Source organism: Homarus americanus, unplaced genomic scaffold (assembly GCF_018991925.1).
Source record: "Homarus americanus isolate GMGI-L3 unplaced genomic scaffold, GMGI_Hamer_2.0 scaffold36734, whole genome shotgun sequence".
Taxonomy (NCBI): Eukaryota; Metazoa; Arthropoda; class Malacostraca; order Decapoda; family Nephropidae; genus Homarus; species Homarus americanus.
In genome coordinates, this window is record NW_024733126.1 from 13,311,327 (window position 1) to 13,330,692 (window position 19,366).

The 19,366-nt window shown below is 39.5% G+C and overlaps 1 protein-coding gene across 2 annotated transcripts in view; it reads right to left on the bottom strand.

Annotated features, from left to right (window-relative positions):
- LOC121869373 (homeobox protein abdominal-A homolog) overlaps nucleotides 1–19,366 on the bottom strand; it is a 173,103-nt gene that overhangs the window by 42,398 nt on the left and 111,339 nt on the right. For both annotated transcript variants that reach the window (XM_042370709.1, XM_042370710.1), the window contains one exon: nucleotides 12,653–12,801. In XM_042370709.1, the coding sequence (XP_042226643.1) occupies nucleotides 12,653–12,801 (149 nt within the window). The remainder of the gene's footprint in view (nucleotides 1–12,652; nucleotides 12,802–19,366) is intronic.

Genomic DNA, 19,366 nt, shown 5'->3' on the forward strand with positions numbered 1-19,366 from the left:
TTTATTGCCAACCACTGGACCACGTGGTTAGCAACATCAGTACATACCAATTGCAGTTTCTTACTTCGTTGAAGACCACACAACCACGACTTTCCAAGCTTTATTTACCAGGGTCGTAAATCTCATGAACTGACAAAAAAAAAAAATAAAGATTATGAAAAAAAAATTACGCAGGCGAGGAGGTGCCAGCTCGATTCAATAACAGGATAAAAAGAAAAAAATCCTAATGACCGGTAGAGAAAAAGCACGGACAGGAAGTTGTGTCTTGATGTACGTATCCTCCTGACGAGCCATTATGGGAGGAAGGATCTACCCCACCCCCACCCCCCCAGAGAGGCTACCACACGCTTTAGCTGCACCTCTCAAGCTTAAGCTGGATTTAGTTTTATGGCTATGATGAAAAAAAAAAAGGCCATGCAGCTGACCATCCGCACTGACGATGATGTAAAGAAAACCAGTCCAATTACGCGTCGAAGACTAGACTATGTTGTGAAAGCTGAGTTTGGTGGGATTCAGGTGCTCACCCAAGTTACTAATTAAGATGATAGTTACCAATTATTGTTAAAAGTTACGCAACCTAGTTACTTAAGATAATAGTGTCATATTATTGTTAAATGTTACTCACCCTAGTTACTCATTAAGCTGTGAATAATGAAATTAGTTTTCAAACTATAAATAATCAAGTGTTTTTGCCATTTACCTATTATGACAACAATATACTAAGTGTTTCCATTGATAAAAATCCAGATTCAAGTCACTCATTCAAACATCACCTTGTTCAGCCGTCACTCATAAATTTTCACTGACGAGTTACTCATACACGCTATACACTTGTAAAATATCGCACATAAAATTCCACTCGTTGCCAGTAACTCCTCCAACTTTTGCGTGACCTAGAGACTCAACACAACACTGACGGCCAAACAGAATGTCGGTTTTGTCAATGGAGGCGATTCGGTTAATGCTTAATGTGGGACTTGTAATTCTGGGGGGTCATGATTAATGAGTATTTCTTGTAAGAGCAGGTCATTCAACGACGTGTTTAACGAATGGTTTCTATTTCTCTGGGAGTAAATGTGTACTTTAGTGTATCTAACGAATATTTCTTTCAACGTCGAGTTCATCACTGATTTATTTAACGAGTAATTCCTAAGAAGAAAGCGAGTTCTGTCTGCCCGGAAGTGAATAAGTATTATACTGTGTTTAACTAGCATTTCCAAAGGAGGATGTGGGTGACTTTAGACCCTGATCGAAGCATCTCTCACCAGATATACGTTAATCCCTGGGTTTTTTTCCCTGATTAACGTCCTATTATAAGATCAGTTGTGTTGTGGGACGATAAGAGGGAACGATTCTATGCCGTTTAACGATTTTTTTTTCTTTAAGGGACGGATTTATCTATTTCCAGTTTAACGAGTGTTTGTGTTTTTCTTTGCATTCTTTTTTACGAGCGCGTCGAGTGGGTGACTACGAGCTGTAAGAGATGGCGGCCGTTGTAAGTCTCCAACGTAATCATTACTCCATAAACAACACCTCGCCTAACATTAGCTTATATCGCCAACCGCAACAACCAATTGAAATCACATTCAGGAAGTTTGCTCTACCAGGCTGGATGGATAACTACCACCTGTGAGGAACTTTAGGATTAAAAAAATCTGTTAAATCGGCCATCAAACGTTTAAACACTTACCGACAAGGATTACTTCGCCTCCAATAAAACCACAATAAAAAAATCGGAATAAAACTTCAGTAATGGTGTTCAAATATATCTTGAAGGTAATAGTTATAGATGATTTACTTTATAATGACTTTTGATTATGTCTCTGTGTTTTGTTTTCTCTGTTTATCTTTGTCTAAGGCCACAGTGAGAAGCATAACAAATTGGAGTAATTCTGAGCTGGTTGCCACAACCATTTGCATCCCATGATAAAAGACCATTTAATTTGATTTGTGGATGGAAATGAGAGTTCTGTAGCAGGTATTCTTCGTGCCACAGGTGTTGGCAGACTGCACGTGACTTGCACACATAAATAGTCGAGTCAATACAGGAACGGAACGACGAATGTATAGTGCTGTGCCCAAGGGACATTATGGCCTGGAATGTACAGTAACAAAACAGTAACATAAAGTACGAGGCTGACGAGTGCTTGTTGAGCCACTCACTGACTCGGTGACAATGTCTTGCCACAGTGCTCAAGTTGACACTGGAACAAAATTCTTTATATTTACCACTTAGTTCGAGTCACAGTGGTACAAAAATGATGTTATCTGAAAGCTGGTAGGATTACTGATAAGTAAAGGCAACACCCCATGTCATAATATTTCATAATATAATACTATGAGATAAATATGACATAAAACACTGCAACAAAGATCATACCATAAGTACACTTGACCTCCTTTCCCCTCCCTCTCCTATCCCCCTTCCCCGTAAAAAAAAAATCGTTTATACAGGAGACAAGCTCATGCCTACGTCATTCCCAGATCACGTCTATATCATGGCAGCAACCTATAAGAGGCAGAATACATGCTGGTTACCAGGGTGTCATATCCCCTGGGGCCTGGCAACGTTTTATGAGCAATATGGGCCGGTATGAACCACGACCCAAGACCCTTTTATGATCTATAACGATTCACGTTATTACCCTCAGCGACGCCTCTTCGTGAATATATGCCTCCAACTCCCTGTCACACGAGTTATTTCCCCACAACCACTTTATGTCAACAATATATAGTACTGATGCCGTTATAATTGGAATTTTTGCTCTGCCTCCACTTTTTTATGATGGAGGTGTGTAGGGGGTGGAGAGTGGGTGGGCGGGTGGGGGACAGAGACTGGGAACAGGGTGGATTTGGATGGATAGGAGGAATTTGGGGGGGGGTGAGAGGGGTGAGTAGTGGTTGAATAAGAGTGGGGGTGGGTGGGGGTAGGGGCCAGGAGGTAGGGCCAGGAGGAGGGTATGAACCAGGAGGGGCAGGTGGTGGGGAGAAATAGTTTAGAAGTTGTAGAGGAAGGGAAAAGGGGTGGTGATAAGGGAGGAAAGGGGTGGAGGCGATAAGGGGGAGGGGTGGAGAATTATAGGGGAGGGGAAGGGTGGGGAATGGTAGGGGAGGGAAGGGATGGGTAGTGGTAGAAGAGCGGAAGGGGTGGGGGTGGTAGAGGAGGGAAAAGGAGGAAAGGGGTGACAGTGATAGGGGAGGGGTGGGAGTGTCAGCTGAGGAGGGTATTGGGTGGGGGAGTAGCAGGGGAGGGTATTGAGTGGTAGTAGTAGTAGTAAGGGAAAGGAAGGGAGGGGGAGGCAAGGAGAAAGGGAGGGGGGGGGGCAAGGATAGATGTATTTGCAAATAACTTACTCGTGACATAAGGATTATAGATATATGCTTTTGAAAATTTTATCAGTCGCATGTTTATGTTTAGGTATAAGAGAGGAATATTTCATAAAGTATTGCTCGCTATATTTTACAAAATATATCATGTTTGAGCGTGAAATTGCAGTTACATATTTCATAATAATCTATGACTATTGGCGTTAAACTATAATTTTTACTAAGAAACAAACAATTTTCTCACATTTCCTCAATTCTCAAGAAGCCTAATAATGATTTACATAACCAGTTGAAGCGTGAAATTAATTGCTATATTATCATGTATCAATTAAAGATAAATACAGACTGAAAAATATCCGACCTATTTATGACCTAATGATTAACAAACAAACTTCTACCAGACTCTATTACTAATCTAATTAACTACTAATTAAAAATCTATATTTGTTGTAGCATCGTAACTTGAGTTGAAATATCCGGCCAATATTTTCGTGTCTTAACCCAGGTAATCCCTTATTAATCCAGGTTTAAACATAAAGAAGGCAAATAAAGACGAAAGCCACAGTTCAGAGAAGAAAAGGCATCGTATGTTGAGGCCTATTCATTACTCTGATTACAACTAATTGTAATTTATGAATGAGAGGTTGAATAAAAGATTTTACGGTGGTGATTACAACATTGATTCTTCTCTTCTCTTTCATCATCTCTTTTATATCTGTCTATCGTAGTCTCTCTGCTCTTGTTTTTCTGTCTTTCGTGTTTTGTCTTTCGTATCTTCCCTCTCCTTTCTTTCGTTCACATTTTCCTTTTTTTATATTTTCCTTTCATTCTCTTTCTCTTTTCCTCTCTTTCTCTCTCTCTTCTCTTTTCTTTCTTTCCCTCTCTTCCCTTACACTTTCTAATTCTATCTCCTTTCTTCTCTCCCATCTCTCTCTCTCTCTCTCTCTCTCTCTCTCTCTCTGGCTCAGCGGACATAATACCATGATGGTCATATATATATTTTTATAAGAAGGCAATATTTTACCTAAGGGTCATAATCAATAACTTTTAAAGATAAAATGCGACGGCCGTGTATATTCTCCCCCCCAGCCTGATACCGGTTTAGGATGAGCAAAGATTTCTACCCTGGAATGTGTTTTTTTTTTGTCGTCTTCTCCTTCACCTTCTCCTTCTCTTTCTTCTTCCATGCTTAGCACTATTGGGAGTCTATGTCCTATGACGTAGTGATATTATTCGTTTTTCCTTTCTTTCTTTTCAGGTTCTCTTATCCCTATCTTTTTTTCTCTTTCTATCTCCTCCTCCTCCTCCTCCTCCTCCTCTCCTCCTCCTCCTCTCGTTCTGCCTTTCTTCGCCTTGTGGTTTTATGACGCATTATGTGGTATTATCAAGCTAGTGACCTTTGCTGGTTGGGTGGCTCGATGGTACTGACCTACACACTAACTTTTACCGCTGGTGTTTTTTGCCTTGTTTTGTTTTTTTTCTCCCGTTCGTAGGCAGATCAATTAATCTCTCAAAATACTTTCCCGTTTTGTCGTTCACCCATGAGACGGAGTGTTTGATCTGAATTTGTTTAGCATTGTATCAATTCTTTTTTTTCTTTCCAGTTCATCGAATTTTGTCTCAAACGAAGCCTGGGGTTGAAACAGTGTCGAGTCCTCATGATAACCAAAACAGGTGATCCATTCTGACGATCTTGGTCTCCTCCCCGGAAAGGAATGTTGAAGAGAAATCCCCTGAAATCATTTTTCTTCTGTCTCTCTCTCTCCCTCACTCACTCTCTCTCCCTCCCTCTCTCTCTCTAGCTATTTATCCTACGATGATTTAATGACTTTCGATTGATGTGAAATATTAAAATAAATATTAATAGTTATCGTCTTTAAATACCAGATGAAATTGTGTTTAACAAATTACATGTATTAAAGAAGACTTTCAATGAGCTACACACACACACACACTGGATGATTATAATTCCTTTTGACTATCTTCGAAAACAGGACAAAAAGTAGTCAATATTATGAAAGATTTGGCCTCATTTATATTTTGAAACTAATATTGCAATTTACATATATAATCAGAGTCTAGAGAGGCAAGTTTTTGCTAATGTACAAGTGAGGTGGTACTTAAGATACCGAGAGACCAGCAGGTAAGTGCTCCCCCCCCCCCCTTCTCATACCCCAAAACATAAGTAATTTATGAAGTTTTGAAATAATCCTCGTTATTAGATATTTCGCCAATGAAAAGGTGAATAAATTAATAGATAAGCAAATTGGCGAATAGACGGGTTTGTGGACGTCTTTACAAGTCCTCATTACCAGGAGCCTGGATGACCAAGAAGGTGTTATGATAGTCTCTCCTGAACACAAACTTCAACAAGGATTCATAGTACAGTAACTTGAACCCATAATACAACACAACTTCAGTGACTCATGTAGCTACCTGAAGTCGATTCGAACATTGTATTATTGTTTCAAAGTCAGATTTGGGTTATCCCAGTAACAGATGAACAATTAAAAGAAAGACCTAGTTGTAATTGAACTCGGTAAGCTGTTTCAGACCGGACGATATAATTGGATTTTGATTTACAAGTAGTAAGGAGAGACTCGCCTGCCTCTAGGTATGAGCCCAAGCACAAAACCTGATAAATACCCGAGAAACAGCTTTCTAAGTGATAGGGCAGCTTTCTACTCCATAAACAACTTGGCGGGTCTTCATTGCTCAGCTCACTGTGGGAGGCCAGTGGTGGAGTGGTGATCATACTCGTGTCAATGTCCTTAACACCCCACGTATGAGGCCCTTCTATCAACAATGAGAGATCTCTTACTGATCATTAAGAGTCACGTCAGAAGTATACTTGAAGTTCTTGTATATAATGAAATTCCTGAAATTGCTCTTCCTTGCATTGAGTATAACCACTTGACTACATACTCTCAAGTGTTATTATTCGTAATTCTCGTAAAAACATCTTTTGGATTACATCTCCTGTGTCTTGAAGTTTTGGCATATCTGAGAAACATATAAATAGGTCTATGTTAATTGGGAAGAAAATGCGGTGAGCAGGAAGAGGGAGCGTGTGATCTGGGTTTCCACATGTCAATTATATCTATCGAGGGGATTGTAATTTAGTCTTGAAATTGCCACATCTGGAGGAAGTCTGGAGGTATGTGTCTGCCTCTCCTTTCTGTCGCTGTCGGATGAACATTTAGAACGCCTGTAGGTGGTCTGGTTCTGTCTCTCCCTGCTTCTGCTGCCAAAAGGACACAGACTTCCTGTAGGCGATCTGATCCAGCTTTCCTTGTTCCTGTTAACACATGAATATTCAGGACTCTTGTCGGAGATCAGTATTTATCTTTCCATGCTGCCAAAAGGTCACCCAAGAGTTCTTACACTGCTCTGTGGGTTTTTATCTTCCTACTTCTGCTGTCAACGGGACATTCAATGATTCAGATATCCTGGAGTAGATCTGTCTATGTTCCCTGCCTCTATGATCACAAGGAGATTTTGAGTTCCAGTAGGAGTTTGCTCTAGTATCTACTTGCCTCTACTGTAACAAAATTCCTGGAATCCTGTAGGAGGTTAGACTCCGCCCCTCTCTTCCTCTATGAAAACGTAGCCACTCAGGTCACATACTGACCTCTCTCTACCCCTCATAACACAGGGACGGTGGGAGGCTCCTGTAGAATACCTAACTCTGACCTCCTTATTTTCTTAGTGGTACTCGTACAGGAGGTTTCTCTGTATCTCTCCCGGATTATAATGACACTTGATTCCAGGACGTCTGCAGGAGGTCAGACACTGCCTCTCTCTATCCCTGGTAACAATTCGGCACCTCAGGACTCCCGTGCGGTCGCCGGGTTAAATTCTCCTTATTTTTTACAGCTCTGAATTCTTACGAAACGGCTTCTTCCATCTTAGTTAATGGTCGTAACAGGAGTGAATTTAACTGGCCTGAGTAAGCCGGGCATAATGCTAAGGTTAATTCCCAACTGGTCTGTAATACCGGCAACACTTTTCCATGTCATTGTAAAGGAGGGTAAAAAAAGAGTAATGATATGTCATTATTCAACATTATTCACCTGGAGTAATTTCCGTGTCGTTGGTCTTTTTTTTTTTTACACTCCCTCCCGTGTTGAGACGCAACAACAAGTTCTGCCATGGTCATTAATCTTATTCATGAATTATCTCTCTCAACATTTCCTCTGTAAGATGGAGGCGTCTTTGTTGTTCACTGACCATTTTGTTGAAGCCAGAGACTCGTCCTTGTGTTTTGATTTTAGTAACAAGTTAGTTATTCTCTACACTGATGCTGGGCTTAACTACCAACCCTCTGTGTTCCCTCCCCCTTATTGACCATCCTTCACAAACAAATACATAAACAACAATGATAAATCAATAATACATACAAGAGTAAACAATAAAACGAACTAATAGATAAAAAACAAATGAGAGAATACATAAGTAGATAAATACTATAATTAAACATACTTATAGATTTTCATATAACTATACGAATAGATTAAAACCGAGATACGTAAATAAATAAATAAATAAATAAATACAGAGAAAAATCAAACGACTATTCCCACCACTGTAACACCCTAAAAAAACAGAACAAAAAAACAAACAAAACATAAACCTGTATTTCCTGTATTCCCTTTATATACTCTTAACAAGCCTTTAAGAGGAAACTATTCCAGTAAGTCGTCGACCAAATATGGAATTAAAGGACATGGCCGTGTGTTGGGAAATGCCTCGTACACTCTCCTCCTCTCTGGGTACATTTCCTGCCGCCCGTCTCTTGATAGCTGTACTGCCATTAGTCCCTCAGCTTCTGGGCAATTACGGGGTAATTTAGTGGTAATTAATGAACTGTTTATTCGTGTTGGAGGTACTGTGTGTGTGTGTGTGTGTGTGTGTGTGTGTACATATATATGCTTGTGAGTGTGTTTATGTATATGCGTTTGTGTAAGTGTCTGCATCCGTGAGTTAAAGAAAGATATTGAGAAACAGATAAAGAGCAGTGGATGAAAAACAGACAATTGAATAAGCCAGAGGGTAAGAAACACCTACATAATGATAGGCTTTCATCAGTACACCCACACACCTGCATCAATCAGAACGGAGGGCCATTTTCAACACCTCTTGTGCACCTGGGACTGGGCGTGTCACTTTAATAACATCCATAAGACAAAAGTTTATATCAAAATATTATATTCTTGGCCAGGATGATTTTTGTACAATTGCATATTTTTCATGGGTTGATTAATGAAAATATCATCCTATGTTATCTGATGATTTGTCACTCTGGTTAATTAGTTAAGTTATTTAGACACGTAGAAGTAATTTTATATGGAGGATAATTAATAAGAGAAAAATAGACTAAGTGGTGAAGCATGTAAGATATATCGACTGGGAAATTCGTACTGGTTTTAAAATTATTCCTTAATTGTTTGTCTCTGTGTACACTTTCCTTGTGCTGTACATCTTCCCACTATTTCTCCCTTCTCTGAGTAACTGTTTCCATTTATCTACCACCCTATGCACGAAAGAGAGAGAGAGAGAGAGAGAGAGAGAGAGAGAGAGAGAGAGAGAGAGAGAGAATGTGACTGAATGTGACTATATTTTCTTATCAAACCTAAATATCATTCCCTATTTTATTACCTTAAATAGTATGATTATTCCAATGACAAATTATATGTTGACGATTAGGATCTCATGTCAACGTTGAGTACCGGAAACAATGACTCATAAATGTGGTGATAAGAAGATATGCAAATGAAGTGTATGCTACAATAACAGCTGTAATAAAAATTTTGACTTCTCACTTCATAATGTTTTATAGGATAATGAAGGCAGTAAATTATATCGCTTCGTTTTCTTTGTTTCTCAGTGTCTTTGTACAAAATGTGTGATGCTGTATATGTGTGTCTGATACCTAGGGAACACCCAAATAACACTGGAATAACATATGCAAGGCTTCTAGAGTATCAACGTAACATTAGAATTATCTTGATTACTTCTTGCAACACCTGCGTAAGATCACTAGCTCTGGTCTCTCTAACACTTGTGTAACACCTGAGTAACAACACAATAAAGTAACTATAGCACCTGTGTAACACCTACTGTACAAAACACTTAACATATGTGTACCATTTCTTCAAACATACATACTGTAGTTCCAGCCTCTATCTTTCCTAACAAACCCTCTTCAACTCCCCCCCTTCCCTCCCCTCCCATCGTTCAATTCTTCCACCTCAAACACATCCCCTGTCTCCTCTTTTTCTTGTCCCTCCCTTGAACCCAATTCCCCTCTCCTTCTGTCTCTCCCTTTAACCCAATTCCCCTCTCCTCTACCCCTCAACTCCCTCCCCCCTTCGCTCAGTTCTCCCTCACAGACCCCTAGTTTACCCAATTGAGTTCAACACGGGACAAAACTTCTGTATATACACCTAAGGTACAGTACTTGCACAGATACGACCCATTTTTATCACTTGGAGCTCAGGCAATAAACAAACGCTGTCGGTTCTCGTGACAAGAACTATTCTCACACATGCTACATTAGGAAGTATCTTTGTCATCACGAATAGTAAGACCACTCTAGTTTAGTTTTACTGTCGTTTGCAAGGTTATGTTTGCCATTAATGTAACTTCTTTGTGATATCGTTATCTTTATGGTTATTTCTTTAATTTGTTAACCACTTTGCTTTGTTTTTTTTGCTATTGTTGTTATGCAGGACTGGTATTATTGTTAGTGCTCTTGTTACTTTTATTGTTATGATTATTATAGTTGTTGTTGTTGTTATTCTCAATGCTTAGAAGTAGCTGTAGAACTTGCAATATTAACAGTAGTAACAGTATTAGTACCAGAAATAGTCAAAGTAGTAACAGTAATATTAGTCATACAAGCGGTAGCAGTACTAGTATTTCACTGCTGCCATTGGGGTAAGGTTCTTGAATGTCTCATTAGCATGTAGCCCTCCCACCGACCTCAAAAAGCGCGTCTTTAGTGGCCCTTACGAGTCGATCCACGTATCACACCAGCGCCAGTGATCTGTATGTTCTTGTACCGCTTCTGCACGGCGAAACCCAAACGCGGGTGTCGTCTGCATGCCAAGACCAGAGCGGGAAGGTGTACAGTGAAACCCAGCTTATTGAGTTATGAAGCCGATTCGATACTGGTCCACTCTGTTCCTCCATTCTCCCCCACCCTTCCCTCTATCTCTCACTCGTTCTTTGTTTTTCTATGTTTTGGGCTGTTCCATTTTCTTTCCTCGAATCATTTTTTCTTTCTTTTTCATTTTGGCTCTCTCTTTTCTATTTTACTTGAATTATATGTTTGTCTGTCTGTCTGCCTGTCTGTCTGGTTCACGGTCCAGGCACGCACACTTTATAAATAATATACCACAAGCGATACGGTCCACACGACTTAATTACCCGTCTTCACTGGAGTCTCGTTTCATTCATTTCTTTCTCCGTCGCTTTCGTTATGTAATTTTCACTCTCTTCGTTCGTTCATTCTCTTCCTTCTACCCTTTTCGTAACACAGTTTTCATTCCATATTAACTGAAAATATATCCGTTCATTCAGTGATTTCATTGGATTAAATTTATCTCAATATTGCTTAGGGTACAATGCATCTTTTCATTCATTTATTTCACCCGGTTAAGAGAATGTTCATTAATTTACAATGGTATGGAAGATATGGTTCAAATTTCTTGTCAATATATTTCACAAATACCTCTTCAGTATTTTAGTTGGTATATACAGTATCTATTCTATTGTAACGTTTGAAATATATTGAAAGAAAATGACGATAATGATAATTTTCCCCCCACCTGCCCACCCACTTATCTACCCACCCTCTCACCCACCCAAACCCACACCCACCTAATAATTTTTCTGTCCTCATACCACACCCACAAACGTACAATCTAGGTCACTCATCCACCTCAGTACTCAACCAATTCTATAACACACAGCTTCCCAAAACACAACTAATATCCCAAAAACTTAACTCCCCCCAACTTCCAACTAACTCTCCAACACCAAAACCAACTCTTACCCAACACTCAGCTCTCCAACACCAACCCAATACCTCCCCCAACAGCCAACCATCTCTCCAACGCCAAAACCAACTCCTTCCCAACACTCAGCTCCCCAACGAGGAACGCCTCCGTAACATCGACACTAAGGGAAGAACACACTACCTATCACCTACCATTTCTTTTATCAACTAACCCTACCGTTCTCACCTCCCACCTGCATTACGATAGGTTGCTGCGATAGTTACCTGAATCGCTCCTGACGATACATTAAGACAGATACGAGAATCACCACCCCAGAGCATCACGCCAGCGACGGGGGAGAGAACGTAAAGATGGGAGGTGGGAAGACAAATTTCCTTCACTCGATTTCTTGGTAGCCGTGAGGGAACTTCTAGAGAATTTGGTCAGAGGAGGATGGGGTGGACTGTGTGTGTGTGTGTGTGTGTGTGTGTGTGAATACGGTGAATGTGCTTATGTGTGTGAGAGGGGGGAAGAGTGAATGTGTGTGTGTGTGTGTGTTTGTGTAAAAGCATTTTGTTCCGTTCACCAGGCAAACCACAACATGTACCACCCGACACCTATACTCTGCAAGTCTCACTGTACAGCAACACAACAGGATGACACGCCTACATGAGTGTGGGCTGACCATTCGAGTATCCCTCCCTTCTACTGAAGTGGTAATTTAGTCTGACCGAGACCGTCATTGAGGTAGCAAAGAACCTGGCAGTATTGATGATGGTAGTGGTCATTAGATTAAAATTACACACTCTATCGTCTTAATGATCTAGTGGTCATGCTCCGATGGGTCTGAATATAAGTAACTCATTTTTTCTCAAGAATGACTGCCAAATTAAGGTTGAAGTAGCTGAAGAAAATAACAAGTTTAGCTGTGGCATTTAAAGTAGGGTTAAAAGATACTTTTACAGTTTGTTGCTGATGTAAAGAGAAAATACTAAAAGTGGGATCAATTATAATTGAGCTTGTAATCTGACAGGAATTTTTGTTACTCTAACACAATGACATCTGTTATTATGATTGTATAACTAGATATATTTGTAGTAATATAAACCTGAAAGAAAAGACATATGCAGATAATTATTACAATCCCCAGAACCTAATAAGAGGTGTACCCCAGACAACTACCAGCCACCAACTTCCAAGCGTCACGAAGCATAAACAGCACCGTGACAACCCAGTAGTAGCAGCAGCAGCAGCAGCAGCAGTAGTAATAGAATTAGTAGTAATAATAGAAGTAGTAGTAGTGGGGATCCACCAAGTTTCACCTGTCTCTCTGTTAAGCATAGGGCGTGGGCGATCTCTATCCTCCGTCGTCGGGTAAGGTAATGGTTGAAGTGAAATTCCTTCTCCAGCTCCAGTGTCTGGAAACGCGTGTAGGTCTGCCTCCCTCGTCGACGGGGGCAGCCGTTTGGACCTGCAAGACATGGGCGGTATGAGATGATTGGTGCTAGGGTGCTCAGGGTGCCTGCGAGGCGGGCCCGTATGGTGGTGGTGGTAATGGTGGAAGAGATGGTAGAGATGCTGCTGTCGGCGGGAGGGAGGAGAAGGAACGATAGTGGTAGTAGGGGGTAGATGAGGTCTCAGGAAGTAGATGAATTGGTAGATTAGAGTGGATGCACTGGTTGCAGCGATGGTGAAAAAAATAGATTGAGAGAAAGATGCTGGTTTGGTTGGTCGTTGAGGAACTGGAAGTGGTGGTAGAGGGTGGTCGTCACGGTAGTGGTGGTGGAGAAAGTGGGAGTGGTCGAGAGATGTGATGATAATAGGAAGAGTGAAGGTGGTAGCAGGAAGCGAGTGTTACAGTAGTAGTAGTAGTAGTAGTAGTAGTAGTAGTAGTAGTAGTAGTAGTAGTAATAGTAGTAGTAGTAACATAATTGGTGGTGGCATGACCAGCAGTGGTAGAAATTGGTAAAATCCATAACATAAGAAAAGCTTAGGTTAGTTTTAAGAAACACGAGTAACGTTGGGATGACAGATGATTTAAGGAATAACAGTCCATCACTATTCTTGGGGAAGCGTGAGCCAAGAGATTTTTGGGGGTTGGAAGGAATCGTGGGATGGCATAAAACTTTAAATCACTGGCAGGCATGACTTCAAAATCAAGAGGAAGATCGGGCTAAGAATAAAAGGAAATAAGAGTCACATATCATGGAGGGAGAGGATGGGACTGGGCACCCGAAGAACCGGCATGAGGAACATCTACTCTTTGCCTCAACTAGGAAAGAGAGTAAGATAATAAAAGACCATGCAGGGAGACAGTCCGAGCACTGACCGATGGCTGAGGAACTCAAAAGACAGGTTATCTAGTTTACTTATGAGGGACAGGAAGAAAAAAAGAAAACATATTACACCTTCTCCTGTAACGAAAGAAATTAGCTGAAATAATTACCATTAGACAATAGTCAAGGTTTTTATTTCACTGTGAATGACACAGATTTTAAAGTGAACATAGCACGATAACTATATAAGAAATAACATATAAAAATATAATTTATATTTTTTACACTGTTAAAACCTGTATAAACCAGCCTCATTCATGTATGTAATGTATACATCAGAGTAATCGATGGATTGTTTAATTGATAGAGACAAACGATCATGCACAAACACACACAAGTAAAAATTAACAGGTGGCAGAACTACACTCAGGTCTTCAAGGAGTTCGTAAGCCAACTCTCTCCTCGAGACTTGAACAAAACACATGGTAAGATTTATGTGCAACCTCAAATGGCACCTTAACCTTCCCTCTTCTTCTGATTATCTTATGTAACAGGAGGGATTGGATATTGACTTACGAAGCTTTTGTCAGATCCATGGTCCTGTGTCGTACATTACAAAGTTGAAGGTACAAGCAAGAGTTGAGGATATCTGTCTCTCGTTGTGATTTACTTTACCTTTACCATGGATGACAGGTCGTGCCTCTCGTCTTGGTGTGAACTTTAAGGGTTGATGGATGGGAGAGAGAGAAAGATAGTAAAATGGAGAGATTTGATGAAATAAGGAACCGACAACAACAAAACCGAGATAGAACAAAAGGATAATATAGCATTTCATTAGTTTAATCCGTAACTTTGAAGACAAATCCTCAAACAACAGCCGAAAGATTCCTCGGGTGACCTTGGCTCCTCATCACCTTGTTGATCTTCACCTCTGCTCCGACCTCAACAAAAACAACTAGACGTCAAGTTACGATCCTTATGAATGTGTTTTGCAAGTTTGGATAACATTGGTCATAGAGTTTAATAGGTAGAATCTATCGTATTGTAATGAAACTCCGGCTCGTTCGTTGGTTAGTAAATACAAACTTGAAGCTCTACAAACCAAAGATAATTGCACCAGAAGATTAATCACCATCCTGACTGGGTTAGGTCAAGGTTGGTTAAGTTAGGTTTGGTTAGGTTAGGTCAGACTAGGTGACGTTAGGTAAGGTTCAATTAGGATAGGATAGGATAGGATACGATACGATACGATACGATAGGGTAGGATAGGATAGGCTAGGTTATGTACACTCAAAGACAAAAGTCGTGTCGCGGTTTTGTACGAAGATTAAATATAAGTCGTGAAACATTATGAGAACCCCCTACTACAAGGCAGAGCGCACCAAAAGTTTAGCCCTTTGGCATATGTTTTCACCAAATTTCACGACACGACCTTTGTCTTTCACTGTACATTTAAGATAAGGTAAATAAAAAATCCATTTCTACTTTCCTTAAAGTTTTCCATCACTCTGACCCTGACAGATAACTAACCCCGACCATGAATACTAAACTTTCTTGCATAAATCACCGAAAGTTAATGTGTGAGTTTGATATGAGACATCAAAGTTATGGAGGGTGAAAAGCCCAAGCAATCAAATAGAAAAACGAAGAAACAGAGAAACACACAGATAGAAAAACGAACAAACATAAAGAGAGACAAATAAACAAACAAATTGATAGAGACAAGCAGACAAAATCATCGACACCTCAATAACAAAATCCGCCACATAAAAACACCACACTACTTAACAATGAGCATCAACGTTATGAAAACGGAACACGTGTAAATGTCTTCATTACGAATGGCGAAGGATAGACGAGAGACAAGGAGAGGAGTGGTAAGTTGTCAAGCACTGTCGTTCACGACACAGAATGGGGACTACAACAATAAAACTAAATAAGAAGTGTGAAAAAGTAAGTATGGATGTATGTATGTATGTATGTACTCACTCGGAGTTCAAGGAAGGTGAAGGAGATGGAAGAAGGATCACAGGCATAGGTTAATGAGAAAAACGGACACGAGCAAAGAAACACAAGAAAAAAGAAAAGAGAGATTAAAAAAAAAGAGACATAATAATTGATATAGAGATGCAAAAGGATACCAATATGCAAATTAAATTAATAGGAAGAAAATTCAAGACAGGTTAAGATAACAACAGACACCGCAAAACGAAGAAAACACACACACACACACACACACACACACACACACACACACACACACACACACACACACACACACACACACACACACACACCGGAAACAAACACCTACCTATTAAAAGGACAGGTGAGGTAACCACTCTCTTTCTCTCTCTCTCTCTCTCTCCTTCCAAACTTCTCAAATAAGAAACTGATTATCCTATATGTAGAATACAATAGATATATACCGAGGACCCCATAATATTATTCTATACTTATCAAAAATTTCAAGGTTCTAAGAATGTCAGTCAGTTTCCTATGGTATTCCCTGGTATCGCTCATGTACCCTACTGTCTACCCCTCCCTCCCTCACTGTCTACCGTCCAGGTGTAAAGTAACAGCCGTCATTGCAAGGTTTTCAGCTGCATGACAAAGGACGTCCTCTTCCCATAAAATCCAGTATATATACTTTATAATATTTTCAGTTGGCATTTACGATCTCGTTTACGTTAAACACAACTTTTATTACCATATTCTGACTTTTTTTTCCCCCGCGCAACTTAATTTCCACACGAGTAGCACATGGACGTTTGATCTGTGTCAGTGGTAGTCAGTGTTGTTTAAGGTGTTTGTATTGTCTAAAAAAGAGAAATAGAGGCAGATAATCAGACAGAAGTACAAAGATGACTATATTATGTAATAGGGAGTTAAAGAAAAGAAATAATATATTCAGAGAGACAGATATAGCCTTCATAATCATAGATTATGTCATGACTGCCGATTCCAGAATTTCATAGGGAGTATTTGAAGAGTCTTGTTCATAAGACATCTCAAACTCTATGATTAAGGATCCAAAGATGAACCAGTCGTTTCGTGCGAACCTCTGTATGGCTAGGAAGATTTTCCCTTATCAACTACTCGACGTCGAAAATCAGTCTAACCTTCACCTATGAGTATTGAAACCAACGTGACGTAACTAGAGATTCAACCAAAACAAAGAAAACATGACAAGAAGAGAGGAAATAACACAGATGTTATAAATGAAGATAATACATGGTAATTATGCCAGTAGTATATCATAAATGTGTGGGACAGAGGAAAATACAAGGGAACACTACGAGTTACTGAGTCCCACTTTTTACACACCCCGACAGTGCACCAATGTTAACGATTTTCACCTCTTCAACTTAGAGTGGAGTGAAATGGAAGATTATAAGTGTCTACCCAAATGATTCACAATGATGATAGAAAAGTATGTAGAATGTTATATCAGAGTGGTAGTAAAAATATCTCCAGTGCTATTACAGATGGTTTAATGGGTTAGATTATAGTGTATAAAAATTCCAGCATTTGAATCTATACTTACGTGAAGTACAACACGTATATGTGTATGTGTGTGTATGTGTGTGTGTGTGTGTGTGTGTGTGTGTGTGTGTGTGTGTGTGTGTGTGTGTGTGTGGCGTGAATATACGTTACATACTTACATGAACGTAGATCTACACCAGCGATACAAGTTAAGCTATACCTTGTACTACCTGTACTTGAGTAAACTAGTGAATGCATGCTTTTTAACAATACCCTCGTGAATAACATGAGTACTATTCACGAGTCTTATACATAATGATCTTACTGCAGTAAACTTAACTTACTCGAACAAAGTAAATATTTAATATATCTATATGTGTGTGTGTAGTTGCAGTCGGTATATATGAATTTAAAAAACAAATCTGATTCTCTACAGACAACAGAGACAGCAGATACCTCAGAAACTTCACATATACTTACTCAAGTACAAACCTGGATATGCATGAAAATATTGAGGCATCTATTTTACCATGGGTATATACTAAGACAAAAAAAACACATATATTACCCACTATTTTTGTGTATTGAAAAGAATAAACGTTTGAGTATACTTAACTTGTCCTTAGGGTTGTCACCACACCGTACAGACTATACCAGATACCATTGCTATTTAACCTATATTATTTACATACAGATAATTAGCATAGCTCATGATACCTGTAACTTCTATGATCTCTCTGTACCTCTCATGGAACTAAATAACCTACTAAGAAATTCTTTACTGCGCCAGCCAGCTCCATGAATATTGACTTTCTGACTGACTGACTGACTCATTCATTCATTCATTCATTCATTCATTCTTTCACCCATTGATTGAAAGAACGTTTTGGCCACTTTGTTATAAGTAGCTTTGACTTCATTTAATACCCAGACAACGTGGTGAGGTTTTGGGGTGAGTTTTCTCCCATACTTGATGTGTTATCTGAGAAAATCTTACGTGTTCTCTTTAGTACATACGATTACATCATCATCTCCTCAATGGGTAAATTTAAGTTATTTTCTAATGCGATTTTCGTTTTTATAGCTGTGGTTCAGTAACTGGTGGTCATACTGTAATGATGCTTAGTGAGAACTTATTTTTTTGTACTTTATGAGCCAAGGAAAATACATTATTGATATAAAGGAAAATCTTATAATCTTATTGTATGTTAGGAAGTGATAGATTCATGTCATTTCTGTCTCAATCCAATCAATCCATAAGTGTCAAGGCTGAGGTGCAGGGTGGGACATGCATTGTGAAATGAAGAAAGTGCAGTGAAAAGAGGGATAGTAATACCAGAAGGAGAAACAGAAGGGACACAATGATTATGAGAGGAAGATGTGGATAAGAGAGATACGAGACATAAAGGAATAACACAGAGGAAACACACACACACACACAACCGACCACTGTGGAGAAGCAGTGCAGTAAGACGTAGATTAAGATGGAGAGATAAGGAATAACCGAGAACTAGGAATAATAGGAGTCAAATTACATTTTCTATGAAGAGGAGAAGTAAATAAAGACTAAGAATACAACCAAAAAAACACGAATGAAAAGACTGTAAGAGAATTGGGAAGAACAGGAGAAGGCAAAGCACATGAACGACAAATATGGAGAAGGAGAACTAGACAAAGACCAGGGAAAACCGTGAGAGAGAGAGAGAGAGAGAGAGAGAGAGAGAGAGAGAGAGAGAGAGATGACAATAACAACTAAATGAACACGTAACCAACAGCTGTGGAAAAGGGAGACGTAATGTACATAATCCCTTCAACCTAAAAGTAAGATAATTAGGATGAAAATTCCGTAAAGTTATTAAACTATATATTAGACATCACGTCAAATCAAAGTAAAAATACAACGTTAGTTTCTTATCTTGTATTTCCGTTCCTAATGAAATTATCTATACCACGCCAGCAGCTGTTGGTAGTTAATTATTTATATACATATACAGTATGGTTTATTGATCGTTACATATTTTCCAAAATATAAGTCATCCTGTAACGACTCTATTTATCTGTCTCGGTTTCTCTTTCTGTCTGTTTGTTTCGCTGTCTGTCTATCTATCTGTCTGTCTGTCTGTAAATTTTTGTCTGTCTGTCTTTGCTTGATTTTTTTTGTCTGTCCCTGTCTATATTTTTACCTACATCTGTCCGTCTGTTTGCTTTTGTTTACCTCTGCGTGCTTGTCTGCCTGTGTGTCTGTCTGTCTGTTTCCATCCTAAACTACGTATC